Source organism: Emys orbicularis, chromosome 5 (genome assembly GCF_028017835.1).
Source record: "Emys orbicularis isolate rEmyOrb1 chromosome 5, rEmyOrb1.hap1, whole genome shotgun sequence".
NCBI classification, from domain to species: domain Eukaryota; kingdom Metazoa; phylum Chordata; order Testudines; family Emydidae; genus Emys; species Emys orbicularis.
In genome coordinates, this window is record NC_088687.1 from 96,048,920 (window position 1) to 96,073,758 (window position 24,839).

At 43.2% G+C, this 24,839-nt stretch overlaps 1 protein-coding gene across 1 annotated transcript in view; it reads left to right on the forward strand.

Moving 5' to 3' along the window:
* Positions 1–24,839, forward strand: part of CORIN (corin, serine peptidase) — a 274,936-nt gene that overhangs the window by 13,066 nt on the left and 237,031 nt on the right. Inside the window, exon 2 of the mRNA XM_065405296.1 lies at positions 24,367–24,511. Coding sequence (XP_065261368.1) covers positions 24,367–24,511 — 145 coding nt within the window. The remainder of the gene's footprint in view (positions 1–24,366; positions 24,512–24,839) is intronic.

The window sequence follows — 24,839 nt, forward strand, 5'->3', positions numbered from 1 at the left end:
AGAGCACACGATGAAGCGCTGCGCATTAGGGAAGCTTTGAAAACCAGTTTCATGACTGGCCAGGCTACAGTGTGAAATTTATGTTTGTTTATCCTTCCTGAAAACCCGCCCCCTTTATTGACTCATTCTCTGTAAGGAACCCACCCTCCCCCTTCCCCCAGCTTGCTTTCAAAGGAAATAAAGTCACCATTGTTTAAAAATCATTTATTCTTTATTAATTGATTATAAAAAGAGGGAGAGAACCTGAGTGGGGTTTGGGAGGAGGATCAGCGGGAAGGAAAAGCCCAGTAAAAAAAGGTTAAGAAAATGGCAGCCTTTTGCTTGGGCTGTCCACTGGGGTGGAATGGGAGGGTGTACGGAGCCTCCCCCTCCGTGTTCTTACACGTCTGGGTGTGGAGGCTATGGAACATGGTGAGGAGGTAGGGGGTTATACAGGGGCTGTAGCGGCACAGAACCTGAGTGGGGTTTGGGAGGAGGATCTGCGGGAAGGAAAAGCCCAGTAAAAAAAGGTTAAAAAAATGGCAGCCTTTTGCTTGGGCTGTCCACTGGGGTGGAATGGGAGGGTGTACGGAGCCTCCCCCCCCGTGTTCTTACACGTCTGGGTGTGGAGGCTATGGAACATGGTGAGGAGGTAGGGGGGTTATACAGGGGCTGTAGCGGCACTCTGTTCTCCAGCAGCCGTTCCTGAAGCTCCACCAGACACCGGAGCATGTCTGTTTGCTCACGCAGCAGCCCCAGCGTTGCTTCCCGACTCCTCTGATCTTCCTGCCGCCACCTCTCATCTCGAGCGTCTCTCCTCTCCTCACGTTGGTCCCTTCTGTCCTCACGTTGGTCCCTCATGTCCTCACGTTGGTCCCTCCTGTCCTCACGGTCACTGGCTTCTTTCCTATACTTGCAAACCGTCTCCTTCCACTCATTCAGATGAGCTCTTTCATTCCTGGTGGATTGCATGATTTCGGAAAACATCTCTTCTCTCGTCTTTTTTTTACGACGCCTTATCTGGGATAGCCTTCGGGAAGGAGGAGGGAGGCTTGAAACATTTGCACCTGCTGGAGGGAGTGAAAAAAGGAGAGAATTTTTTTAATAGATACATTTTTCAGAACAATGCTTATACTCTTTCACGGTGTATACTATTCACATTACATAGCACATGTGATTTCTGTGCAAGGTCGCATTTTGCCTCTTAATATTGAGTGCCTGTGGCTTTGCTGCTAGAGATCACAGACGCAGGTCGGGGCAACAGAATTCACCTTGCATGCTGCCATGGTAAGCCACTGTCTTTAGGCTTCTGCGCCCTGCTTTCCCACATACCAAGCAAAGCCCGTTGTGCTGCAGTTTTCCTGTTAGCTTGTTTTCTGCTGCTGAAGGTTAACACCCCCCCCCCCATCCAATTCTCTGGGATGAGTGCTTTCTCCCTCCCCCCACCGCGTGGCTGGTATCAGGGAAGATCCCTGCAGGAACCAAACTAACACCACCACCCCCCACCCGCCATGAATTCTCTGGGATGAGTGCTTTCTCCCTCCCCCCACCGCGTGGCTGGTATCAGGGAAGATCCCTGCAGGAACCAAACTAACACCCCCCCCCCCACCCGCCATGAATTCTCTGGGATGAGTGCTTTCTCCCTCCCCCCACCGCGTGGCTGGTATCAGGGAAGATCCCTGCAGGAACCAAACTAACACCCCCCCCCCCACCCGCCATGAATTCTCTGGGATGAGTGCTTTCTCCCTCCCCCCACCGCCTGGCTGGTATCAGGGAAGATCCCTGCTAGCAAAACGCGAAAAGGTCTGGGCCAATCCTCCCCCCCCCCTTTGCACTTGGCTAAATGCAGGGAAGGATTTCTTTTCAGCCACAGGCAAACAGCCCAGTAGGAACGGCCACCTCAGTCCCCTTAATTAAATTCCCTTATTTCAACCAGGTTACCCTAAGCGATATCACTCTCCTGAGGATTACACAGCAAGATAAAGAACGGATGTTGCTTGAATGCCAGCAAACACCGGGACCATACGCTGCCAGGCTCTGTCAGGCAATGATACCAGATTACTTGCTACTAGCATGGCGTGGTCAAGTGTCCTACCATGGAGGACGGAATAAGGCTGCACTGCCCAGAAACCTTGTGGCAAGGCTTTTGGAGTACCTCCAGGAGAGCTTCATGGAGATGTCCCTGGAGGATTTCCGCTCCATCCCCAGACATGTTAACAGACTTTTCCAGTAGCTGTACTGGCTGCGAATGCATCCCAAGTGCTCAGGGCAAATTAATCATTAAAAATGCTTGCTTTTAAACCATGTTTTATATTTTAAAAGGTAAACTCACCTGAGGTCCCTTCCATGGGGTCATGGTCTTGGGTGCTGGCTTGGGAGGCTTGGGAGGGTACTTCAGTCAGGGTGAGAAACAGTTCCTGGCTGTTGGGGAGAACGGAGAGCTGGGTGCTCTCTGCCAGCTCGTCCTCCTCCTCCTCCTCTTCCCCTTCCACGGAATCATCAGGTGTACCTGATGAGATTATCCCCAGCTCGGAATCCACAGTCAGAGGTGGGGTAGTGGTGGCGGCCCCCCCTAGAAATGCATTTAGCTCAGCGTAGAAGCGGCATGTCCGCGGCTCTGACCCGGAGCGACCGTTTGCCTCCTTTGCTTTTTGATAGGCTTGTCTGAGCTCCTTGACTTTCACGCGGCACTGATCTGTGTCCCTATTGTGGCCTCTCTCCATCATGCCCTTGGAAATTTTTTCATAAGTTTTGGCATTTCGTCTTTTCGAACGCAGTTCAGCTAGCACTGAATCCTCTCCCCATATAGAGATCAAATCCAGTACCTCCTGTACGGTCCATGCTGGTGCTCTTTTTCGATTATCAGCCTGCATGGTTACCTGTGCTGATGAGCTCTCTGTGGTCACCTGTGCTCTCCACGCTGTGCAAACAGGAAATGAAATTCAAATGTTCCCGGGGCTTTTCCTGTCCACCTGGCCAGTGCATGCGAGTTCAGATTGCTGGCCAGAGCGGTCACAATGGTGCACTGTGGGATAGCTCCTGGAGGCCAATAACATCGAATTGCGGCCACACTAACGCTAATTCGAATTGACAAATTCGATTTTGGCGCTACTCCGCTCGTCGGGGTGGAGTACAGAAATCGAATTAAAGGGCCCTTTAATTCGAATTAAATGGCTTCGTTGTGTGGACGGGTCAAGCGTTAATTCGAATTAAGGCAGCTAAATCCGAATTAAAGTCGTAGTGTAGACCAGGCCCAAGGATTGCAGTAACTCTTTTGTCTACAGCATCGCACATGTTCTGCTGATTATCCACCACAACTCCCAAATGTTTTTGAGTCACTGCATCCCAGGATAGATTCACCCGTCCTGTAGGTATGGCCTTTATTCTCTGTTGCTAAATATATAACATTTACATTTAGCCATATTAAAATGCACATTGTTTGCTTGTCCCAGCTTACCAAGTGATCCAGATTGCTCTGTATTGGTGACCTGTCCTCTTCATTATTTACCTCTCCCAATTTTGTGTCTGTGATGAACTTTCCCAGGGTGCAATCAGGAACTGGGATACTGCTGAGCCCTCTGTCTCCCCAGCCTGGGCTCCCTCGCCCACTGTGATGCTCTGACAAGCTGCATTCCCCTCCAGGTCCTGCACTCACACAGCCTTACACAAACAGGGACACACCCAGCTGCAGCTACATGAATGCTTCTCCTAGCCACTCATGAACTAACAACAGAGAGGCTCCAGCCAACTTCCCCCAGCACCGCAGCCTAGGACTCCAGATCTGTACCATCCTACCCTGGTCAGAAGCCTGACCAGTGTAAGTTAGTACCCAGTCCGCCCCTTCCTCAATGTGGAGAGGACAATGCACCAGCCCTTGTTCCTAAGCAGATTTCCTTTACACTTCAAACAACACACTGTTTTTAGGTAAAAAATGTAAAACAGGTTTATTAACTACAGAAAGATAAATATTAAGTGATTATAAGTAATAGCATACAGATCAAAGTTGATTACCATAAGAAATAAAATCACACTGTAAGTTCTATACTCTAGACAGGATTTGAATCAAGAAGTGTCCCACTCTGGTGGTACGAACAGCCCACCAATCTTCCATATACAGGCTGGGATTACTTCTTTCCCACCTGGGACTACATCCCCAGTTCAGTCTTTGTTCCTAAAGTGTTTCCAGGTGTTTAGTTGTGGGAGGAGTGAGGCCCAGTGATGATGTTGCTTCCCCCTTTTATAGCTTCTTCCAGCTTGCTGGAAAGATCTTTTGCTGTGACATGATTCAAACAGTCTCCATTGTGTATGTGTTATCTCTGAGAGGTTTCCATTGTACACGGTTCTTGGGGTAATCCTTGTGAGTATGTGTATTTCCGTCAATGGGCTACCAATGCTGTTTGGCCTATTTGTTGTTGTACCTGAAAGGCTGGTTTTGGTTGTTTTTAACCTCACAACATATTTCAGTAACAAACACATAGCAAAACTTCATAACACCAGATACAACAGCAAAAACAATCCAACAGGATATTAATATACAACAGATCAAGACTTTAAAAAGGATACCTCACAAAGCATACTTTGTACAAAACATATATCACCATGGTAAATATGGGAGTGCCAGGGTGTTGCTTTGGGGTACAGAATGTCACAGTGTCATCTGCAAACTTTAACAGTGATGAATTTATGTTTTCTTTCAGGTCATTAATAAAAATGCTAAACAGTGTAGGGCCCAAAACCAATCCCCGTGGGACTCCACTAGACACACACTCGTTCAATGATGATTCCCCATTTACAACTACATTTTGAGACCTATCAGTTAGCCATCTATTAATCCATTTAATGTGCACCATGTTAATTGTATATTGTTCTATTTTTTTAGTCAAAAATGTCATGCGGTCCCAAGTCAAATGCCTTCAAGAAGTCTAAGTATATTACATCAACACTATTTACCTTTATCAACCAAATTTGTAATCTCATCATAATGATTTAAAGTTAGTTTGACAGTATTTATTTTCCATAAACCCATGTTGATTAACATTAATTATATTACCCTCCTTTAATTCTTTATTAATTGAGTCTTGTATCAGCCTCTCTATTATCTTGGCCAGGATTGATGTCAGACTGACGGGCCTATAATTACCCAGATGATCTCATTTGCCCTCTTTACATATTGGCACAACATCAGCTTTTTTCCAGTCTTCTGGAACGTGTCTGATGTTGCAAGACTTATTGAAAATCAGCATTATTGAGTGTTATATTAAGGGTTTTCTCCCTTCCAGACCAACTTCTCTTTCTGAAGGAAAGTGATAGAGCCCAGCCCTGCAGGCTTTGCTAACATGAGTGGTTCTTACTCAGATGTTTAGTTCTATTGACTTCAGTGAAGCTACTCACGAGAAAGGTTGCAGGATGGGGAATGAAGTGGCCAAATTCACTTTTCCAGACTAGAAAATCTGTGTTCATGCTACTATGTTAATATTTGATAGAACCATTTTCTGGGAATTTGCCAGTCTGTTTTTCATCCATCTGTTGGACACTGGAGGTATGACAGACTCTTCATTTATGTTCTATGATCTATATACATAAAATCTCATGACACTTTTAGCAATAATAAGGGTAATAAATCTAGTGTTCCAATTTGTTTTCCAGTGGGATATTGATTTTCACTCCAATCCCCTTTGTAGCTTCAGTTGAATAAAGTATTCTTCATTTCCTCTCCTAAAAACTTCATTGGCACTGAGTGGCTTGTGTATTCCACCCCACAGGTAATTGCATATCTATGGTGGATAACTACGTGTGTAGGGAATCAAAAGAATAAGGCACTTAGTAATCCTTCAGGATGTGGGGTGCTATATAAATAGAAGATTTCTAGTACAAATTTAACAAATATCTATATTACCGTTTGATAATATCCCAACATATGAATGGAAAGTCAAGCCTATGGTGAGATTCAGCAATTTAAAAAAAGATGCTGCCTTATATCAATATAGTAGGATGCATTTTACTGCTAAAAAGGATATACATAATGGTTTTAGCCCTTAGCACTTCGTTCCTCCTCTGGATGTTACTGTTCCCTGACTCCATATTTTGCAAAGCACATAATCTGATCATTGCTTATATGGCCTAAACTGAGAGCTACAAATGGGCTCGTGGACTAAGGCAGAGAGAAACCTCACGATTGTAATTAACATTATAAAATCTATCAACCAGTTTCACTTTTTATTACTTTGTCTGTGGTTTAGTGAAAATATCAACACACTGTGGCAGCTAGCAGAATCCAGGGGTACCAAGATCTGGGTCCTCCTCCAATTAGGATTAGGAGACTTAATGAATAGCAGCATTGGAATCTTGGGTAGGAGCACTTTTGGTGTGGATCCATTCAGGGATTTGAAAGAACTGCAAGAGTGCAGGGAGGCAAATTCAGAATTGCCTGATCCGGTCCCAGCAGAGTACAAATTCTTCATGGCGTGTGTTTCCTGTGTTTCCAGCAGTGTGTACACACTACCAGGTGGCCACTCACCCAATCATTAAACTTGAAGTTTTAATGTAAATTCTGTCTGGTGTTTTGAAAAAATTCAAGGTTACCATCTTTAGACATAAAACTATTTATGTGACTAAACTTTGGTTTCCAAGAAAACACATTATCACAGATTCATTACGAGTTCACTGCATGCTCATCCAGGAGGGCTCAGACTTTAAGGCCAGCAGAGACCATCATGATCTAGTCTGACCTCCTATACATTGCAGGCCACAGAACCTCACCAGCCCACTCCTGTAATAGACTCACAACTGCTAGCTGAGTTACTGAAGTCCTCAAATCATGACTTAAAGACTTTAAGTTACAGACAGTTTACCATTTACACTAGTTTAAACTTGCCAGTGACCCATGCAGCAGAGGAAGGCAAAAAAAACCCAGTAAGTAAGTCCCTCCCCCAGACAGAAATGACTCTAGTAAGTAGCAGGCATAAGGAGCACAACTATGAAACCCAGGAGCAAGGCAAGTGGATGATATCACCTTGTACCATTTGGCAGTTTCCCCATTAGGGCCATCATGCCTCTAAAGTTCAATCTGCACCAATCTTCTTACTAGCTGTCAGCTAACCTCATAAAGGCCATTTCAGACAAGCCCTCAACTTTTTAGGAGGGGTATCCTGGCAGTTGTAGCCTCCTCAATAAGGGTCCCATGGCTTGGCCCTCCCAGCCTTGACCCTGTCACCTTCCAAGCTCTTTTTGAGAGGCCTTGCTAGTAGGACCGTGATGGGAACTATCTAAGCTGCCCTGGGTTAGCAGGTTAGCGTTTCGCAGAGCCTGCCAGGAGGAACAGCGGAGAACTGGGGTGCACTTTCCTGGAGCGGGGCAGCGAGGAGAAATGGGGGGCTAGGGGAGGTGCCCTGTTGCACCCTGCGCCTGAAACCCACGCTCCGGGTGCCTGTGAGCTGCTCCCCTGGGGCTGCCCATCCAGCGCTTGGCGGGACTGGCAGCGCGGCGCGCAGAGGCTTTCCGCGGGGATTCCCCGACCGCCGCAGCCGCCAAAGGCCCCCGCGGGTCGCTACAGTCTCGGGTTCCCACAGCCGGGCCAGGAGCTATGCAGAGCCCGCAGCCCCCGGCTATAAATAGCTCTGGCCCGGCCGAGCTGTCAGATTCCGAGGCGCAGCGGGTCCCCTGACCCGGGCGGCCGGCAGTGGAAAGTCTGACTGCAGATTAAAATACCGCGGTAAAAATAAAGTAGTCGGGCAGCGGCGCCGCGGCAGGTCCTAGCGCCAGCGGGCAGGAGCCGCTGCCCTGGCGAGACCCCAGGGCGCGCCCCCATTTTAGCGCCGAGCAGGGGCGCCAGGGCCCCTCCCGCCGCGGCACCCCTGTGCCAAGGGGCCGGAGTCCCAGGTGCTTGTTTGCAGGGAGCGGTCCCTATTGGTTACAGGACCTGGTCAGATTTTCCACGTGGGCCAACGGGCCGCTGCGGCGAGCGAGCCGGGCAGCGCAGGTGTGGTGGGAAAAGGGCCCGAGTGGGAAAGCGCGCGGCTCCCTCCCGCGTCTGCTCCCTGAGTGCCCCGCTTCTCTCGCTTGGGCAGGTGCAGCGCCGTTGGCTCCCCTGGCGTTACGGGGAGTCTCCTGTGCGTGTTCCAAGGCCTTTGGGGAGCGAAGTAAGTGCCCAGCGCTTGTGACGCCCGTTAGCCCCGCAGAGCCAGCACAGCTAAGGGAGAGGGAGCTGGGTTCCAGCCTGTGCATTAGCACGGGGACGACTTGGTAAGGGCCCATCGCAGAACATTTAATACTGTGGGAGTGTGCAGGAGACGGAGTTCGTTTTCGGATCCCAGCTTGAGTTTGCGGAGCTGGAGATTAGGAGGAAAACCTCCTTTTTACTTATGAACTGAACGGGTTTGAATATGGAGTCACTGTCACATAAAAACATATCCGAGAGACAAGGTGGGTGATCTATTATCTTTTATTGGACCAACTTGGTGAGAGAGACAAGCTTTCCAGACACACACAGCTCTTTTGGTATACTGGTGGTGAGCACATAGTTCCCTTCCAAGTGTTGTTGTTTTTCCATTTAGTTTTCTGATGTACAAACATGAAAGAAACAGACACCCAAGCTCCACGATTTGCTCTTTCTCCAGAAAGTAGCACTCTGAATCAGGAAGGGCATCTAAGCTTTTGTCCACCCAGTTTTCAGAGGAAAGGGGTAGGAAAGATGACCACTCTCAAGATGATGGCACAAACACAGTCTTCTCACACCTAACAGTTGCTTGATTCCTCAGGGACGTTTATTCATCTCTCCTTTTGTTTGGGACATTCTACCCTCCTGGGATCTCAGTGTCATGTTATCAGGTTTCATGGAGCCCCATTTGAACCTTTAGCAGCCGAAGTGGGTATTCACCCACAAAAGCTTATGCTCCAATACTTCTGTTAGTCTTAAAGGTGCCACAGGACACTCTGTTGCTTTTTACAGATCCAGACTAACATGGCTACCCATCTGATACTTCTCTATACCAGTAGTTCTCAACCAGGGGTCCAGGGCCGCCTGGGCAGCTGCGAGCAGGTTCCAAGGGGTCCTCCAAGCATGGTTGGCGTTAGACTCGCTGGGCAGAAAGCCAAAGCTCCATTGTGCAGGACTAGCCCGGAGCCCAGAGCCCCACCACACGAGGCTGAAGCCAAAGCCTGAGCAACTTAGCTTTGTGGGGGCCCCTGGGGTCTAGGGCCCTGGGCAATTGCCCTGCTTGCTACTCCTTAATGCTGGCCCAGGCTTTTATATGCAGAAAACCAGTAGTTGTGGCACAGCTGGACTGTGAAGTTTTATAGCATGTTGGGGGACTCTCAGAAAGAAAAAGGCTGAGAACCTCTGCTCTATACCACTTATCTGAAGACTACCTTTTAGTGGCTATAGCTCTAGTTTGATGAATAGGAGACAGCCAAGTCCTCATTGTGGGTTCACCTTATATAGTATTCCATCTGGACAAGGTGATGCAAACAGTATGTCTTCACTGCACAATTAACCTGGGTGACTGGGACCCAGGTCTGCGATCCTGAGTTAGACTCACCTGGGTGTGTGTCCAGACAGCAAAGCCCAAGCCTGTGTTACAGTGTCCTCACTATTTCTACAATCATCTGTATGTGTTTGGGGGAGCATATCTCGTGGTTCTTTGTGTTGAGATGCTCTAGGAGTCTTTCCCTGGCAGTTGCAGGAGAACTTGTCTGTTCTTTGGGAGAAATTGTGGGAAAAGCATAGGAGGTCTATCATCATCAAAGTGATTTTGGCTACATCCTCACTGCAAAGTGGGTGAATTCCAGCCTGAGTTAAATTAGAGCTCAGGTTCTAATCTGTACCCCAAGCAAATAAGTTAGTCTGGGTTTAAACCACTTTCCAACACCATCGTGGAAGAACCTCTTACTGTAGAGTAAGTAACCATTCTTTTTCCTCGCTATTTGAGTTTCAATGATTGGGTGTCACTGTAACCCTGCCTCAGTGGGTCACAACTGAGGATGCCAAATTCAGGGCAACTGCTGAGAAATAGGGCAGATACACTCCAAGACTGGTGGCTAATCCCCCATAGGATATACCAAACCAGCAACAAAAGTAAACTCCTGTTTCACCACACTGGCTAACCAGAAAACATAAAGGTAGTTTCCTCAGGCATTCCAGTTCTTATATTACCACCAAAAACACTGGATTCAGAGATGAGTGGTTCTTTACAACCAGTCTCATCAAATAATAGGTTCTTCTGATCGCAAAGGACTAGCCACACAGCCAGTTCAATATGTAACTTAGATCTTACCCCAAAATCACACTGATGCCAATCCTTTAGTATCTAAAAGCTAACGGTTTATTCATAGAAAGAAAAAGAAAGGTGAGAGTTAAAATTGGTTAAAGGAATCAGTTACATACAGTAATGGCAAAGTTCTTGGTTCAGGCTTGTAGCAGTGATGGAATAAACTGCTGTCTTAAGTCAAGTCTCTGGAGTACATCCACAGCTTGGATGGGTCATTCAGTCCTTTGTTCAGATCTTCAGTTTGTAGCAAAGTTCCCCCAGAGGTAAGAAGCAGGATTGAAGACAAAATGGAGGTGTTTCCAGGGCCTTTTATAGCTTTTGCCATGTGGAGGGCATCGTGTTGTTCTTACTGTGGAAAATTACAGCAACAAGATGGTGTTTGGAGTCACACAGGCAAGTCACATGTTCATGCCCAATTTCTCTCAGTCATTGCAGGAAGCTATGTTTACATGACAGTCCACTCAGTGTAGATGGGCGTCTCCCATGGTCCATTGTCAACCACGTGTTTCTTGATGAGCCGCTTAATTTGAATAATCCCTCCAAGATGTGCTGGCTAGCTACCTTGTGGGTGGTATCCTAGGAGCAAACATTTGAAATCCAGGTATAGAGCCAATACTTATAACTTCAAATTCAAAAATGATACATACATACACATAGCATAATCATAACCAGCAAATCATAACCTTTTCATAGACACCTCAATTGACAACCTTTGTACAAGATTTCCTGCAAATATATAACATTGGTTGCAACAATGATCAATATGGTCATATTTTAATCATATAACGTCAGTCACAGATCCACAGGATCTGTACTATGCCCAGCCTTTCAACAATTCCTTGAGAGGATCCTTTCAGTGTCCCAAACCCCCAAGGGGTTGCACTCTGCCATGTGGCTCAATGCCTTAGAGACTGAGGCTCCATGCTCCAGCATTCCTGTTCTCATAGTGAGCTCTGCCCAGCAAGTCCAAATGAGGTAGACTCCTGTTCAAAGCCATTAACTCCCCTCAGGGGCCAGTGCACTTTGGCAAGTAAATATTTTTAGAGACACCAGGCAGCATTTTCAAAACAGAGTAGGTTTTAATAGTCAACTGGGATACAGCATTGGGAGGTCCTTAGGTTAGCATAGAGAAGCAAAGGTTAAGACAGTACAGACTGACCAGTGTCAGGGCTTCACCCAGACAACCTGCTGTAGAAACCATCTTGGCTCCATGAAACCATCTTGGCTCCATGTCTGTCTTTCTACATGAGAGCTTCTGTGTCTTTGTGAGGCCAGTTCTTATCATCGCTTCCTGTCATCTCGTTCCATTGTCCTCCTGCTGCATTCCATGCTGAGTTTACCAGTTGCGCCTGCTGGAGCTTCGCCTTGCTAAGTCTCAATTGTTCAGTCAATGGGGTTCCTGTTATCTTTCCAGATGGTCCATTGATATGTGTTGGTTGCAGCCAATCCTTAGTGGCCCATTCATATCACCCCAGACAGTTATGTGACCCACACAAGCACCTCATATCTCCTACTCTTACCCAGGAGCAGCTTCTTAACCCGTCTACATCCACTGGGTAACAATACCAAGTCAAATAAGTTGCTGCCATGCATATCATTCATAAAAACATTACTGAAGTGTTCAGTTCAGGTCTGTTGCTGTTGAATTGTTCTGTACTGGCATTAATATAGGTGTACATTTAGATAAGAGATCTGAAGCATGCCAAGCTGAAGTAAAAGGCCATGATGAAGACAATATTGCAACTGTTCAGAAATTAACACCCCCTACTCCAATGAAATCAGAGTATCTAGGCTTTCGGTTGATAGCAGTCTGGAAGGGTTAAGTGCCCAGATGGTTTTCTTTTGCTTCCTCCTCATCATATGGTAGGGGTTTTGTGTGGGCTGTTTGTAGATCCCAGAGAAAATGTGAAAGGGAGGAAAAAATGTTTTCTATGGCTGAAATTCAAATCAGATAGTTTTTTACTTCCTGACTCAAGCCATAACTGCAGTAAGATCTTTCTTTATTGAGAGACTGATTTGTTGAATTTTTCTGGAAACTTATATTGATGGGCTTGTAAGCCTTGTAATGCCATTCAGGTGACTTTGGGCAGATGTTTTTTCTCCTGGGGATCCTATATCAACATTAAGACTTCAATATAATATCAAAGTGTCAATTTTAAAAAAAATTACAAGAACATAAGTGCATTATTAACCCATTTAACCTTGAGCTTCGTTTAGCAGCTCATTATTACCTGACTCATGAAACAGAAAATAGATTTGCTCACTAGTCACCTCTCTTAATTACTTCTGTCAAGGTATCCTTGTAGTTTAAAAAACTTCCTTTCCTTTCTTTCTTGTCCTTCCACTGAAGTAAAATGATCAAGGTCTAAATATTTCTGAATGGAGGATCCTAATGAAAAGTGAATTATTCACCTATCTCAGTTTTACAGTTAATGAGTTAGCAACATTTCCTCTATGGGAATAGGGCTATAATAGGGATTCTACTACCTTGAGATAGTAAAACTGTCACTTTGACTCTAAATAAGAGCCCTCCTTTTAGACAGCAGATGTTACTACTGCCCGCCCCATCCCTGTAGAATAATGTCTCATAATTCTCTCTAAAGAAAAATCATTAGTGCAAAGCTAATGTATCAACTCAGAAAAGTCATACTTGAATCCTAAATTTTAATTTTGCATTAACAAAACTTTACGGCAGGGGGAGTAGTACTTACATATTTTTCTTAGATCTTCTTAAAAAAACCCATAAAGTATTAAGGGACAAATGTCCCAAAGATGATTTCTTCCTCTTAGTACAGTCTTGCACCTACCCTTCCTGACAAATGTTCAACCCATCTCTCCTTTGAGATGTTGGATTTCCCTGAATTTAAACATGATAAATTATTGTATTCATATAGCTAGCTGGTTGGTGTCTAATATTGTGATGGGTTGGATCACAGAAACCCCCTTGGGGCTGCCGACTGATGTGCCAAGACTACTTCTGCCCCTGCTTTCCCTGCCAGCTTAGAACTCCAGCACCTCCAGTCTTGTTGAGCCAGACACGCCAGTCTGCTCCAACACATACCCAAGGTCTGAACCATGTGCCCCAAAGCTGCAGACTTAACTGAAAGCAACTTGAGAAGTGTTCCTGTCTTTAACACTCAGATGCCCAACTCCCAATGGGGTCCAAACCCCAAATAAATCTGTAAACTCATAAATTGTTCACCCTCTATAACACTGATAGAGAGATATGTACGGGTGTTTGTCACCCCCCCAGGTATTAATGCATACTCTGGGTTAATTAATAAGTAAAAAGTGATTTTTATTAAATACAGAAAGTAGGATTTAAGTGGTTCCAAGTAGTAACAGACAGAACAAAGTGAATTACCAAGCAAAATAAAATAAAACACGCAAGTCTGAGTCTAATACAGTAAGAAAACTGAATACAGACAAAATCTCGCCCTCCATGGTGTTCCAGTAAGCTTCCTTTTACAGACTAGTTTCCTTGTAGTCTGGGTCCAGCAATCACTCAGACCACCCGTAGTTACTGTCCTTTGTTCCAGTTTCTTTCAGGTATCCTTGGGGGGTGGAGAGGCTATCTCTTGAGCCAGCTGAAGACAAAATCAAGGGGTCTCCCAGGAGTTTAAATAGACTTTCTCTTGTGGGTGGAGACCCCCTCCTCTTTCCTACGCAAAGATGATGGAGTTTTGGAGTCACATGGGCAAGTCACATGTCCATGCATGACTCAGTTTTTACAGGCAGCAGCCATTGTTTACATGCTACCCTGAACGTCCTCAGGTAGACTTCTTATGTGGATTGGAGCCTTCCAAGATTCATTGTCCTTTAAGTGTTTTTTGATTGGGCACTTACGTTGCACATTCCTTTCTCAAAAAGCTGAAGGCTACTTAGAAATCAAGCAAATACACAGCCAATATTCATAACTTCGAATACAACAATGACACGTGCATAGAAATAGGATGAATATATTCAGTAGATCATAACCTTTACATAAATATGTTACATGGCATATGTAGCATAAAACATATTCCAGTTATATCATATATACATTCATAAGCATATTCCCATGAAGCCTTATGGGGTGCAACCTCACAAGCGGGTTGGTGTCTAATATGTTTAAAGCTGTAATCCTAAGGGCAGAGGGCAACTTGCTGTCTCTTCTTTCCCTTCAAATTGTCCTAGCTGCACAAAATGGAGGAGGGTCTCTGCTAATCTGTCTCTTGCCTGGAGTCTCTTGGCTGCTGCAAGTGGGGAGTGTTAAGAAATCTCTGCTACTTCTTTTTGCTTCCAGACTCTGTTTTCTTGTGTTAATAGCTCTACTACTTGCCTCTGCTCATCAAATTCCCAAGGAGCAGAAGCAGAAAAGTGACATGAATCTTGACAGTTTCACTGCTGCCTACATAATTTTGAATAGTATTAGTGAAGCTGACTAAAGTCTTGTTAATGTTACTCTGCATCTACTAGGCAGAAGTATGGACAACCGGTAAGGTACTGGAGCTGTCTCTCCAGATTCAGGAAGACAGGGCAATAGTTTACAATCAGTTCTCATTTGAAAGCTTATCTTTGCAACCATAAGGCATAGGTAGTTTTTTTTTAATGGCATAACTTCTGCATTATTGATGACTTAGACTCCCATGTTCTTCAGGGAAACCTTCCCACTCTGCTGGTGGTGGGGTGAGTGGATTTTTCAAGCCCCGCTAATAAGAAATATTGGAAGAGGTTCACAGAGATAAAATAGTAGCTATAATCTGGTGCATAAAAATATTCTACAGGCTCCTCTTTTCTTTTTTTCCTTGGAGGTCTCCCATCCATATATTTATCTGGCCAAATCTTTGTTATCTCTCAGTATTACATCATGGAGATTTTTTTTCCTTTTTAACCCTCAGAACATACAAGATCTTTAAGCATAAAAAGGGGAAAACTACTGTTTAAAATTTATTCCCTTGAGTCACCAATAAATCCTGATCACAAATGGACTTCAAAGATTTGGGTAGTCAGGAATTTTGTTAAACCCTCTGCAGAATTCCAGCATTTTAGGTGCTCAAATTCTCCTTTGACTTGTCTTAAAATTCTCACGGTGCCTAAGAGCGCTGTTTTCTGCAAGTCACTGATCGTGATGTCTTGACGCCTAATGTGTTCTTGAGCTGCTCTTTCACACCCATAGGGATGGTCTTTTTTTCTAGTTTTCCACAGCCATTCCACTTCATGGCAAAGTTCTTCATACTTCACTATCTTCTCTTCTTGTTTCTTTTTGATGTTTCTGTCTGCTGGTATGTCAATATCAATTAACATAGCCTTGTTTGTCTTCTTTTCAACAACTATGTCCGGCCCATTTACCTGCACCATTCAGTCTGTGACAGTTGCCAGATCCCATAAAAGCTTAGCCTCTTCATTCTCTATAGCACTTACAATTCTGAGGTCATAATACTGTATGGTTTGTTTAAATCCATACTTCCCACAGAGGCTCCAATTCAGACACGTGGTGCCCTCATTGTTTCTGTTCATATATTCTCTCTCAGCCAGGCTCCTGTAGGTGCTCAGCACATGCTCCACCATCTCTTCCTTTTCAGAACACATTCTGCAGTTTGGGGAACAGTTCTGTTGGTCAATTGTGTTTCAACAGTAGTTAAGCCTGAAGAACTGCTCTTGTGCACTCATAATGAGGCTCTCTATCTCTTTTTTTTGAGGTATCTTTCTATAAGCCATGAGTTTGTTAATCTTCAATCATGAATGCATTCAATCTCTCTCCACTACTGTCTGTGCACTGATTTCTGTGTAAGTCTTTCAAGTCTTTCTTTGGTGATTTGCTTTCTCCTTTCTTGGACTGGGATGCATGCTCGGCCATTGCTTGTTACTGCGACCAGATGATCTTTTACTCTGGCTGACTCCTCGTATATTTCGATATTATATTCTTCATTGTCAGTTGCTTCCTCCACAGATAACAGACCTTTTCAGATTGTCAAATGCACATCCTGTCCACGTCTTGATTAATATTCATTATTCTATAGGTAACATACAGAGAGGGGAGGTAAGTAAACTTAACAATTATGTGCTACAGAACTCCTCTATCTGACTTAAAATATTTTCACAGATCATGAATTCATATTTTTGTGAGAGACTGGATTTGCTGTAGGAAGCCTCTAAATACTAAGTGGAAATTATAATTATAATAGGATTCACTTTCTTTCTCCTCTTATGAATCCAGTACCAGTCTTTATTATAAGACAGTTATGTGTGTGCGCACACCCACACCCTTAGTAGTTTCAAAATTTCTTTTTACTGAATAACTTTCCAAAGATAAACTGTTACAGCAGACCACTTACACACTTTGAGGAATGATTTCGAAAGATTTGAAGATGTATCAAAAGATATCTTGCCTGATACTAACTACAAAGAAGCCCAGTCCCGCAAGCAAATCAGGAAAAAACAAGCAAATGATACAGTGCAACAGAAACAGCATTGAATCCTAGAGACAAATTTCGCGTATCTACTTACTACGCTATAATTGATACACTTGAAGCTCATATGAAGAGGAGAGGTGAAGTGTACAAAGAAGTATCAAGTAGATTTTCCTTTCTAAACGATATGGACTTATCTGACGAACAATATTCAGCTAGTTGACTCATACCCTGTTGACTTGAACATTAATCTCTGTGGAGAAGTACGGCAGTTCCACTGTTATATGCACACAAAGTTTAATGAAACAGGAAAAATGAAATTCAGTCACATTGATCTTCATGACACAATATTGAAAGACGGAATACAATGTGTATTTCCAAATGTAGAGATCGCACTACGTATTTTTTTTAACATTGATGATTACTAACTGCTCCGCAGGACGCTCTTTTTCTCAGCTGAAAAGAATAAAAAACCCTCAGAGAACAACAATGTGTCAGGACAGACTTGATTCACTTTCCCTATTGTGTATGTAAGCGGACATGCTTCATCGAGTCAGCTTCAATGAACTTATTCAGAATTTTGCAATCAGAAAATCTAGAAAGAAGCTATTTTAATTTCAGCATACATGTAAGTTTTGCGTCATTTCGAAAAATAAAATTTTATTTTACGGTATAGTATTGTTTTTATTTTGAATTACATATAGGGGGGCACCATAATCTTTTCAGGGCTTAAGGCCTCTAAAGGTCTTAATCCGGCCCTGGGTGTAGTCCCATGTAGTGTACATTGCAGTAATGTAATCTTGAAGTGACAAAGCATGGAAAATTGATGGCGAAGTCAAACATATGTTCTAACCCGTGGAGCGGCCCCCGATCCTGCTCCCTGGCTGGAGCACCGGAGCAGGGCCATGCTGCTGCTTCCAGGACCAGCGTGGCGCAGCCCCCGATCCTGCTCCCTGGCTGGAGCGCCAGAGTGGGGCAAGCCCTAGGCCCCATTCCCCAGTGGGAGCTTAAGGGCCGGATTAAAAGGGCTGGCGGGCCGGATTTTGCCCACTCCTGCTCTAACACATAGTGAACACTGTACCTCTCAAATGTCACTCATCATAGTCCCAAAGTTACCTCTGTGACAAATTTGTTGAAAATTATTTACATCAGAAATAAAGAATTTTGAAACTGAGGTTACAGGAAAAATATTTCAACTGAAGGAATGACTCCCACACCATTTTGATTTTTTGGTGTCCCCCATTCTGTATCTTTCTTGTGCATTGTCCCTCACATTTGGTCCACAGCGGGCTGAGACCAGAAGCAGGCAAAGTAACAGAATGGGACAGAATGAGCCTCTCCCACTTGAGAGAGCCAGCTGCGCTGTGTACAGTGGGGATTAAAGGAGTGTTTTGGCTATCATCAGACTAGGTTTTTCTTGTAGTGAATTAAAATTAGCTCATGCTTATTGCAAGTTTTATTTCCTTTATCGCAATCAATACAGGAAGAATGGAGCTCAGCTAAGTAGCAGTTAATAGCAGTTCAGTAGGAGAGAATGTTTTAGCCTGCAGTTTGATGTTTTAAGCATGCTATATATTCACAGCTGACACCTGTTTTAATATGGAAACTGATTATGTTGAAGAAAAATGATTTTTATAACCGCACAAAATGAAGGTTAAGTTTTCAGACTACCAGTGAGCCCATAACTTAATTGAAAGAAACCCTCCTTGAATCAACTTTTTATGACTGGTATTGTCATTACGATTCTATATTAGTCTTATTTATACAGGGAAGTTTATGTACTCACATGCTACAGGAGGCATTTACAGTACTAATTCTTGTTACAACACCCTGTCCACCAGGTCAGCAATAGTTAAACAACATAACTTTGATCAGGACATGCTGGAGAAATAAACATAGACATGGCGATGAATTTTAAAGGGAAGACTGCAACTTTATTAGCTGCAGTGAGGGGAGAGACATCAAGCCAAACACCAGGCGTTTATTTGAGATATACCTATCTCATAGAGCTGGAAGGGACCCCAAAAGGTCATTGAGTCCAGCCCCTTGCCTTCACTAGCAGGACCAAGTACTGATTTTGCCCTAGATCCCTAAGTGGCTGCCTCAAGGATTGAACTCACAACCCTGGGTTTAGTAGGCCAATGCTCAAACCACTGAGCTAGGGTCCAGTGTAGTGTTAAGTGCTCTCCCTGTCAAATAACCAAGATTCAGGGTCAGCCCCCTTCGTCCTCACCGCTAGGATTCGGCCTATCCCCCAGGCTTCTCACCCTTTTCTCAGAAGGGGGAATGAGGGTAAACATGAAGAGTAGCTCAGTCTATGAAGAGTTAAGGTCTTTCTACGGGCCAGCATGTTCCAATAATTATCTTTTGGCTCTCTTACTCATGTTTATCTTTTAGCCTCTTGACATCAGTGGACACTTACCACAAATTGAAAAGAAATTACTAATGCACTTATAAATGTACAGCTTTTAAATCTCCCATCTTTACTCCTTGTTAATTTAAAGCCAGGCCTCCAGGATGGTGCAAGGAAGGTGAAGAAAACCATTGGACACCTTGTCAATTTTGCCCTGAAGGAAACATTCCTTCTTGATTCTCAGGGCAGGTCTTCACTACGGGGGGGTGTCGATTTAAGATACGCAAATTCAGCTACGCGAATAGCGTAGCTGAATTCGACGTATCGGAGCCGACTTACCCCGCTGTGAGGACGGCGGCAAAATCGACCTCCGCGGCTCCCAGTCGACGGCGCTTACTCCCACCTCCGCTGGTGGAGTAAGAGCGTCGATTCGGGGATCGATTGTCGCGTCCCGACGAGACGTGATAATTTGATCCCCGGGAGATCGATTTCTACCCGCCGATTCAGGCGGGTAGTGTAGACCTAGCCTCAGAAACTATTGATCAGACCCACCGCAGCCTAGAAACACAGTTCAAGTCATACATCCATTATAGGGTAGGAAGGATGGGGTAGCAGGCAGCAATGGCAGCAGAATGGCTGCTGTATGCCCTGAAGGCTTCACATACAGAAATAAAGGGAGGATGGTGTGAAAGACCATCAAGTCTTTCCCTCCCTCAACCTAGCCAATGACAGGATCTCCATGTGTATTCTGAGTGGGAAGGCCCTGAGCAGTCAAGCTTGCCCCTCCCTTGACCCCTTCTCTCAGGACTCCAGGGTTTGCCTTTCCCCTGTTGGTTCTATCAGACATATACCCCCTGTTGTGATGGGGTGGCATTTATTCTTGAGGATCAAGTAGTCAAAAGTATTACTTTAGGACACTATCTCAAACTTTGGTGCATGAATTGACTAGATTGCCTAGGTAGGCCGTGGAAGCTCCTTTGCTGGAGGTTTTCAAAAGGAGGCTGGATAGCCATCTGTCTTGGATGGTTTAGACACAACAAATCCTGCATCTTGGCAGGGGGTTAGACTAGATGACCCTTGTATTTCCTTCTGACCTTCTGATTCTATGATTCTAATTCCTAGCCCATACCAAAGTTTCGGTGGTGGCAGGGAAGAGAATGACATCAGGGATTCTATAATATAGCAAGTGGAATGCTTTTATAATTAGCTCTATAGGACATAAGAACATAAAAACAGCCATACTGGGTCAGACCAATGCTCCATCTAGCTCAGTATATTGTCTTCCGACAGTGGCCAATGCCAGGTGCTTCAGATGGAATGAATAGAACATGCAATTATTGTGTGATCCATCCCCATCATCCACTCCCAGCTTTTGGCAGTCAGAGGTTAGGGATACCCAGAACATGGGGTTGCATCCTTGGCCATCTTGGCTAATAACCATTGATGGATCTATCCTCCATGAACTTATCCAATTCTTTTTTGACCCTTGTTATAGTTTTGGCCTTCACACCATCCCCGGGTAATAATTTCCACAGGTTGACTGTGTGTTGTGTGAAGAAGTACTTCCTTTTGTTTGTTTTAAACCTGCTGCCTATTAATTTAATTGAGTGACCCCTGGTTCTTGTGTTATGTGGAGGAGTAAATAACATTTCCTTATTCACTTTCTCCACATCATTCATGATTTTATAGACCTATCATATCTCCTCTTAGTTGTCTCTTTTCCAAGCTGAAAAGGCCCAGTCTTTTTAATCAATACCCTTAAGTTCTCATTTGTGATAGAGAATGGCCCTCTATCAGAACAACCTCTAGTTATTTCACATTTTCCATAGATGTGGGTGAGTAAAAAACATAAAGATGCTCAACTGAAAGAAAACAAATTTGTTGAGTTTATTTCTGATGATTCACTGATGGTAATGTTAAGTTAGTCTAGTGTTTCTGCTTGAGTAATAAGAACTCCTTCTGCAAGAGGAAAAACAGAACAGTCCTTTTAGTTGTTTTATAAATATTTGCTTTGCTGTTATCACTATGCTAGCGATTAAGGGTCTTTTATAAAATCATCTCTTCCACAATTCAGCATTCAATTCCTGAGCAGTCATTGGATGCAAATTTATATCTAATAATTCCTTAATATCACATTAACATCTGTGAAAGTAGATTGTCAGTGAAATAGTTAGGATTTATTTTGGTTGCATTTAGCAACTGAATTGTAGTAAAGAAAATATCTAAAATATGTATTGACTATAGATAGATACAAAAACTATTAAATCCAAAACATTTAAAATCTTCTTTATAACCATTTTGACCATTACTGGTCATGCTTTTAAATGTTTCTGATTCATGTGATACATCTCTAGTACACAGATTCTTGCATAAGATGGCTCACATAAATTATGTCAGTAGCACTCTGGAAAATGTCTCTCACAGAGACTGAGGAATACATGGTGAAGGGCTTTTGGAAGTTCACTGTCTGCACTGGCGAGACAGGTATGTCATAACATGTTTTAGATCTCTCCTTACATGACTCTTCAGGACACTCTACTATGGTGGCTGCAACTCTATTCTCATATTCTCAATTATATGCCACACAGCACAGAATAAAGAATTAAGATCTCATGTAGGACCAATGTTAAATCTCCTTTTCCCCACATGGAAGAAAATTGAAAATTAGTAAAGGAAATTGATGGTCCTACACTGCTGGCTGTTTTCTCAGTTCTTTACATGACTACAAAACTTTGTTATGGTGTCTGATATCATATCTCCATTATTCTTAAGCCAAGCATTTGGTACTGCCATGGGTCAGCATTTACACTGACTGCCAGTTATTTTTAGCGATTGGGCAATAGTCCCCACCATTGTTAGCTATACGGGGAAGGTCCTTTATCTCCTGGAATAGCCTGCAGTGAAGGATTTTATTACTATTGGAATACTATTTCCTCTTTGCCAGGGGATGATATTGTGAAGGCCAAAACTATAACAGGGTTCAAAAAAGAACTAAATACGTTCATGGAGAATAGGTGTTCATCAAGGGTTATTAACCAGGATGATTTCAATTGGCTTTGCCTGGGACCTAAAAACTGAAATGATTAACTTTGAAGTGCACTTGCTGAACATTAGGCAGCAAGTTCTGCTCATGGACTCTCATTGGTGAAGAATCTTGTGCATACTGTGCAGTAGCTACAACCTAAAGAGTGCATTGCAGTAATTTAGCTGAGAGGTCACAAAAGCCTGAGTTCTGGTCTTAGTCCAGAAATAAGATTGCAACTTCTGAATATTTTGAGGGTTAAAAAAGTACTCCTGACAACTGATGAAACATTGGTTTCCATATTCAGTTTGTTGTGGTCTCTAAGTTGGGAGTCCTGTAGGCTCACTCGGGAAAACCATATCAAAAGCTAGCAGTACCCTGGCCCCAAAGTGACCGCTTCAAATGCTCTCCTTGTCATGAAAGCAATATCTCCTCCATCTGTAGCTTGACCTGCAACCTGAGCCAGACAATGCATCTGTTCTGAGACTGAATAACTGTGATAAGAAGAGGTAGCAATGCATATTTGGGTATCATGAGTTACTGCTAATAGCTCAGGCTATGGTGCTGCCATATCAGTTTTCAGTGTTACTTTATCTTTACATTGAACGCAATAGTGACACAAGAAATCTGTGTGGGATCCCATACTGGAGGGTTCTCGATGCAGATGAGTAACATTACCCAATGATGTTCAAAAGAAATAAATGGAATCACAGTAATGAAATCCTGGTAATTTCCTCCTGTCCATACAGTTGGGTCAACCGCAACTCATAATCAATAGTATCAAAAACAGATGACAGCTCCTATGTTATCTGGATGGAGAGTTGTCTCGCATCCATCTTGCATACTAGTATTGTTTGTGCCATTCTAGGACCGGACAGATGGGATGATGCCAAAGAATTCTATTCTAGATACTTGTCATCTACAATCTTCTCAGCCACCTCCATAAAAGGGAGGGCTAAGCCTAGGAGGTAAATAAGTAAGACCTCTGTGTTAAGAAACAGTTTCTTAAGCAGCAGTCAAACTTCGGTTTATGTCAGACAATCTGTTCTCCACAAAAAGACATTTATAACCGAAACTACCAGTGGGAGAACACTTAACCATTGGCATTTATATCGTGGGCAAAGATCCCAGCCATAGGTTATGGATTTCAGCTTCCCAAAGTCCCTTTTCATGTGTTTGGGGTAAGATGCTGTCATGGTAATGGGTGTATTTGTACTCTTGTATCCTGTCATGTCTCCCTCTATCTAGTGCAAAAGGGACAATCTTCAGTATGACTGATTTTCCTGACAAAGAACTTAGATAATTGCTCATATCACTCAACTGATAAAACAGATTTAGGGGAGACGCAGTCTGAAATTAATAACTTCACCATCCTATGACCTTATCAAATGCATATTGTTCACCCTAGAGTCTTTCAAGCAAAAACCAATGTAGACTTTTACATTTTTTTAAAACCGGGATTGTGTATGTACTTTTACAAAAATTGAATGACAACAAATCCACTCTTCCTGTTAAACATATGTTCATAATTTTGTTTTGTCTCTGTTTAAAATGGACAGTATTTTTCTAGTAGATTGAAGCATAGGCCTGAATACAGTTCTGGCATATAAGGACTTTTTTCTGTGTACATCATGCATTCTGAAACATGATCCTTCAAAGACTTTTGCACATGTTTAACTTTATGCACATTGAATAGTTCCACCGAGTTCAGAAAATTCAACGTAAGCTCCCTAGTCCTTCATGTCCCCATTTGTAAAGTGGAAATAATATTTATCAGCTTCAGAATGTGCTGTGAGGAAAAATAAGTTACAGTTTGTAAAGTGTGTTGAAGATGAAAAAGCATCATGGTGCTTAAGAGCTGAGTATTATTATTTAAAACAGGATTTATAATAGACTGACAGATTCCTTAATAATATATCCTTGAAAAGATGGAGTCAATTATGCAGTCATTAATAACTGTTTTTTAAATGGACTACTTTCTACACATCTGGGTAAAGGTGGGCAGAATTTAGCCCCTATTGTTTAAAATTTCGTATGTATTTTATGTCTCTCAAAACGCAATGACTTTCACTCAGCCTAACCATTTAAAAAGTTCAGCAAACAAGTTTCTGAAATGCTAGTGGTGGACACAGTCTGACACATTGAAGGATGAGCTAAACATGTAACTTATGTGTACTGTTTATTTGTTGACAGGCCAGTTAAAATTTTTATATTACCTTTCATTCATGACCTAAATATATTTATGGCATATATTTCTGCTGTTATGTGTATCAGATAACACTAGTTTTGAAATATAACTCATTGGAGTTACTGAGTTACATCAGAATGATAAAACTGTACTCTTCTGTGTTTCAGGTCTTAGGAACAGATGAAGATAATATGGGGGATGGTTGCTCTCAGAAGCTGGCTTCTGCCAAATACCTTCGACTTTTGCTACTAATACTGATTCCATGCATCTGTGCTCTCATCCTCCTATTGGTGTTCCTGCTTACCTTTGTAGGTGAGTACTAGTCTTAACTAAAGAGAAGCAAGCTGAAATATACTTGTATTTTAACAAGATGATACAAATAAGCACTATAAACTCACAGTCCAGTCTACTTCTAGAATGTAAACAAATGTCTTAGAACATCCACTTAAAACTGTAAGTAAATTATGCTTTTTTTCAGTTCTGCTATGCTGCTTCAGTTGCAGAGAATACCTGATTTTGATTGTTTATGTTTAAAAATCATTAAAAAGTAATTAGGGGGAAATTTTTGAGGCTTTGAAAATTAATTTTTGATATACTTGCTGCCTTGGACATACATTATATTGATTGTTTTCAATAGTCA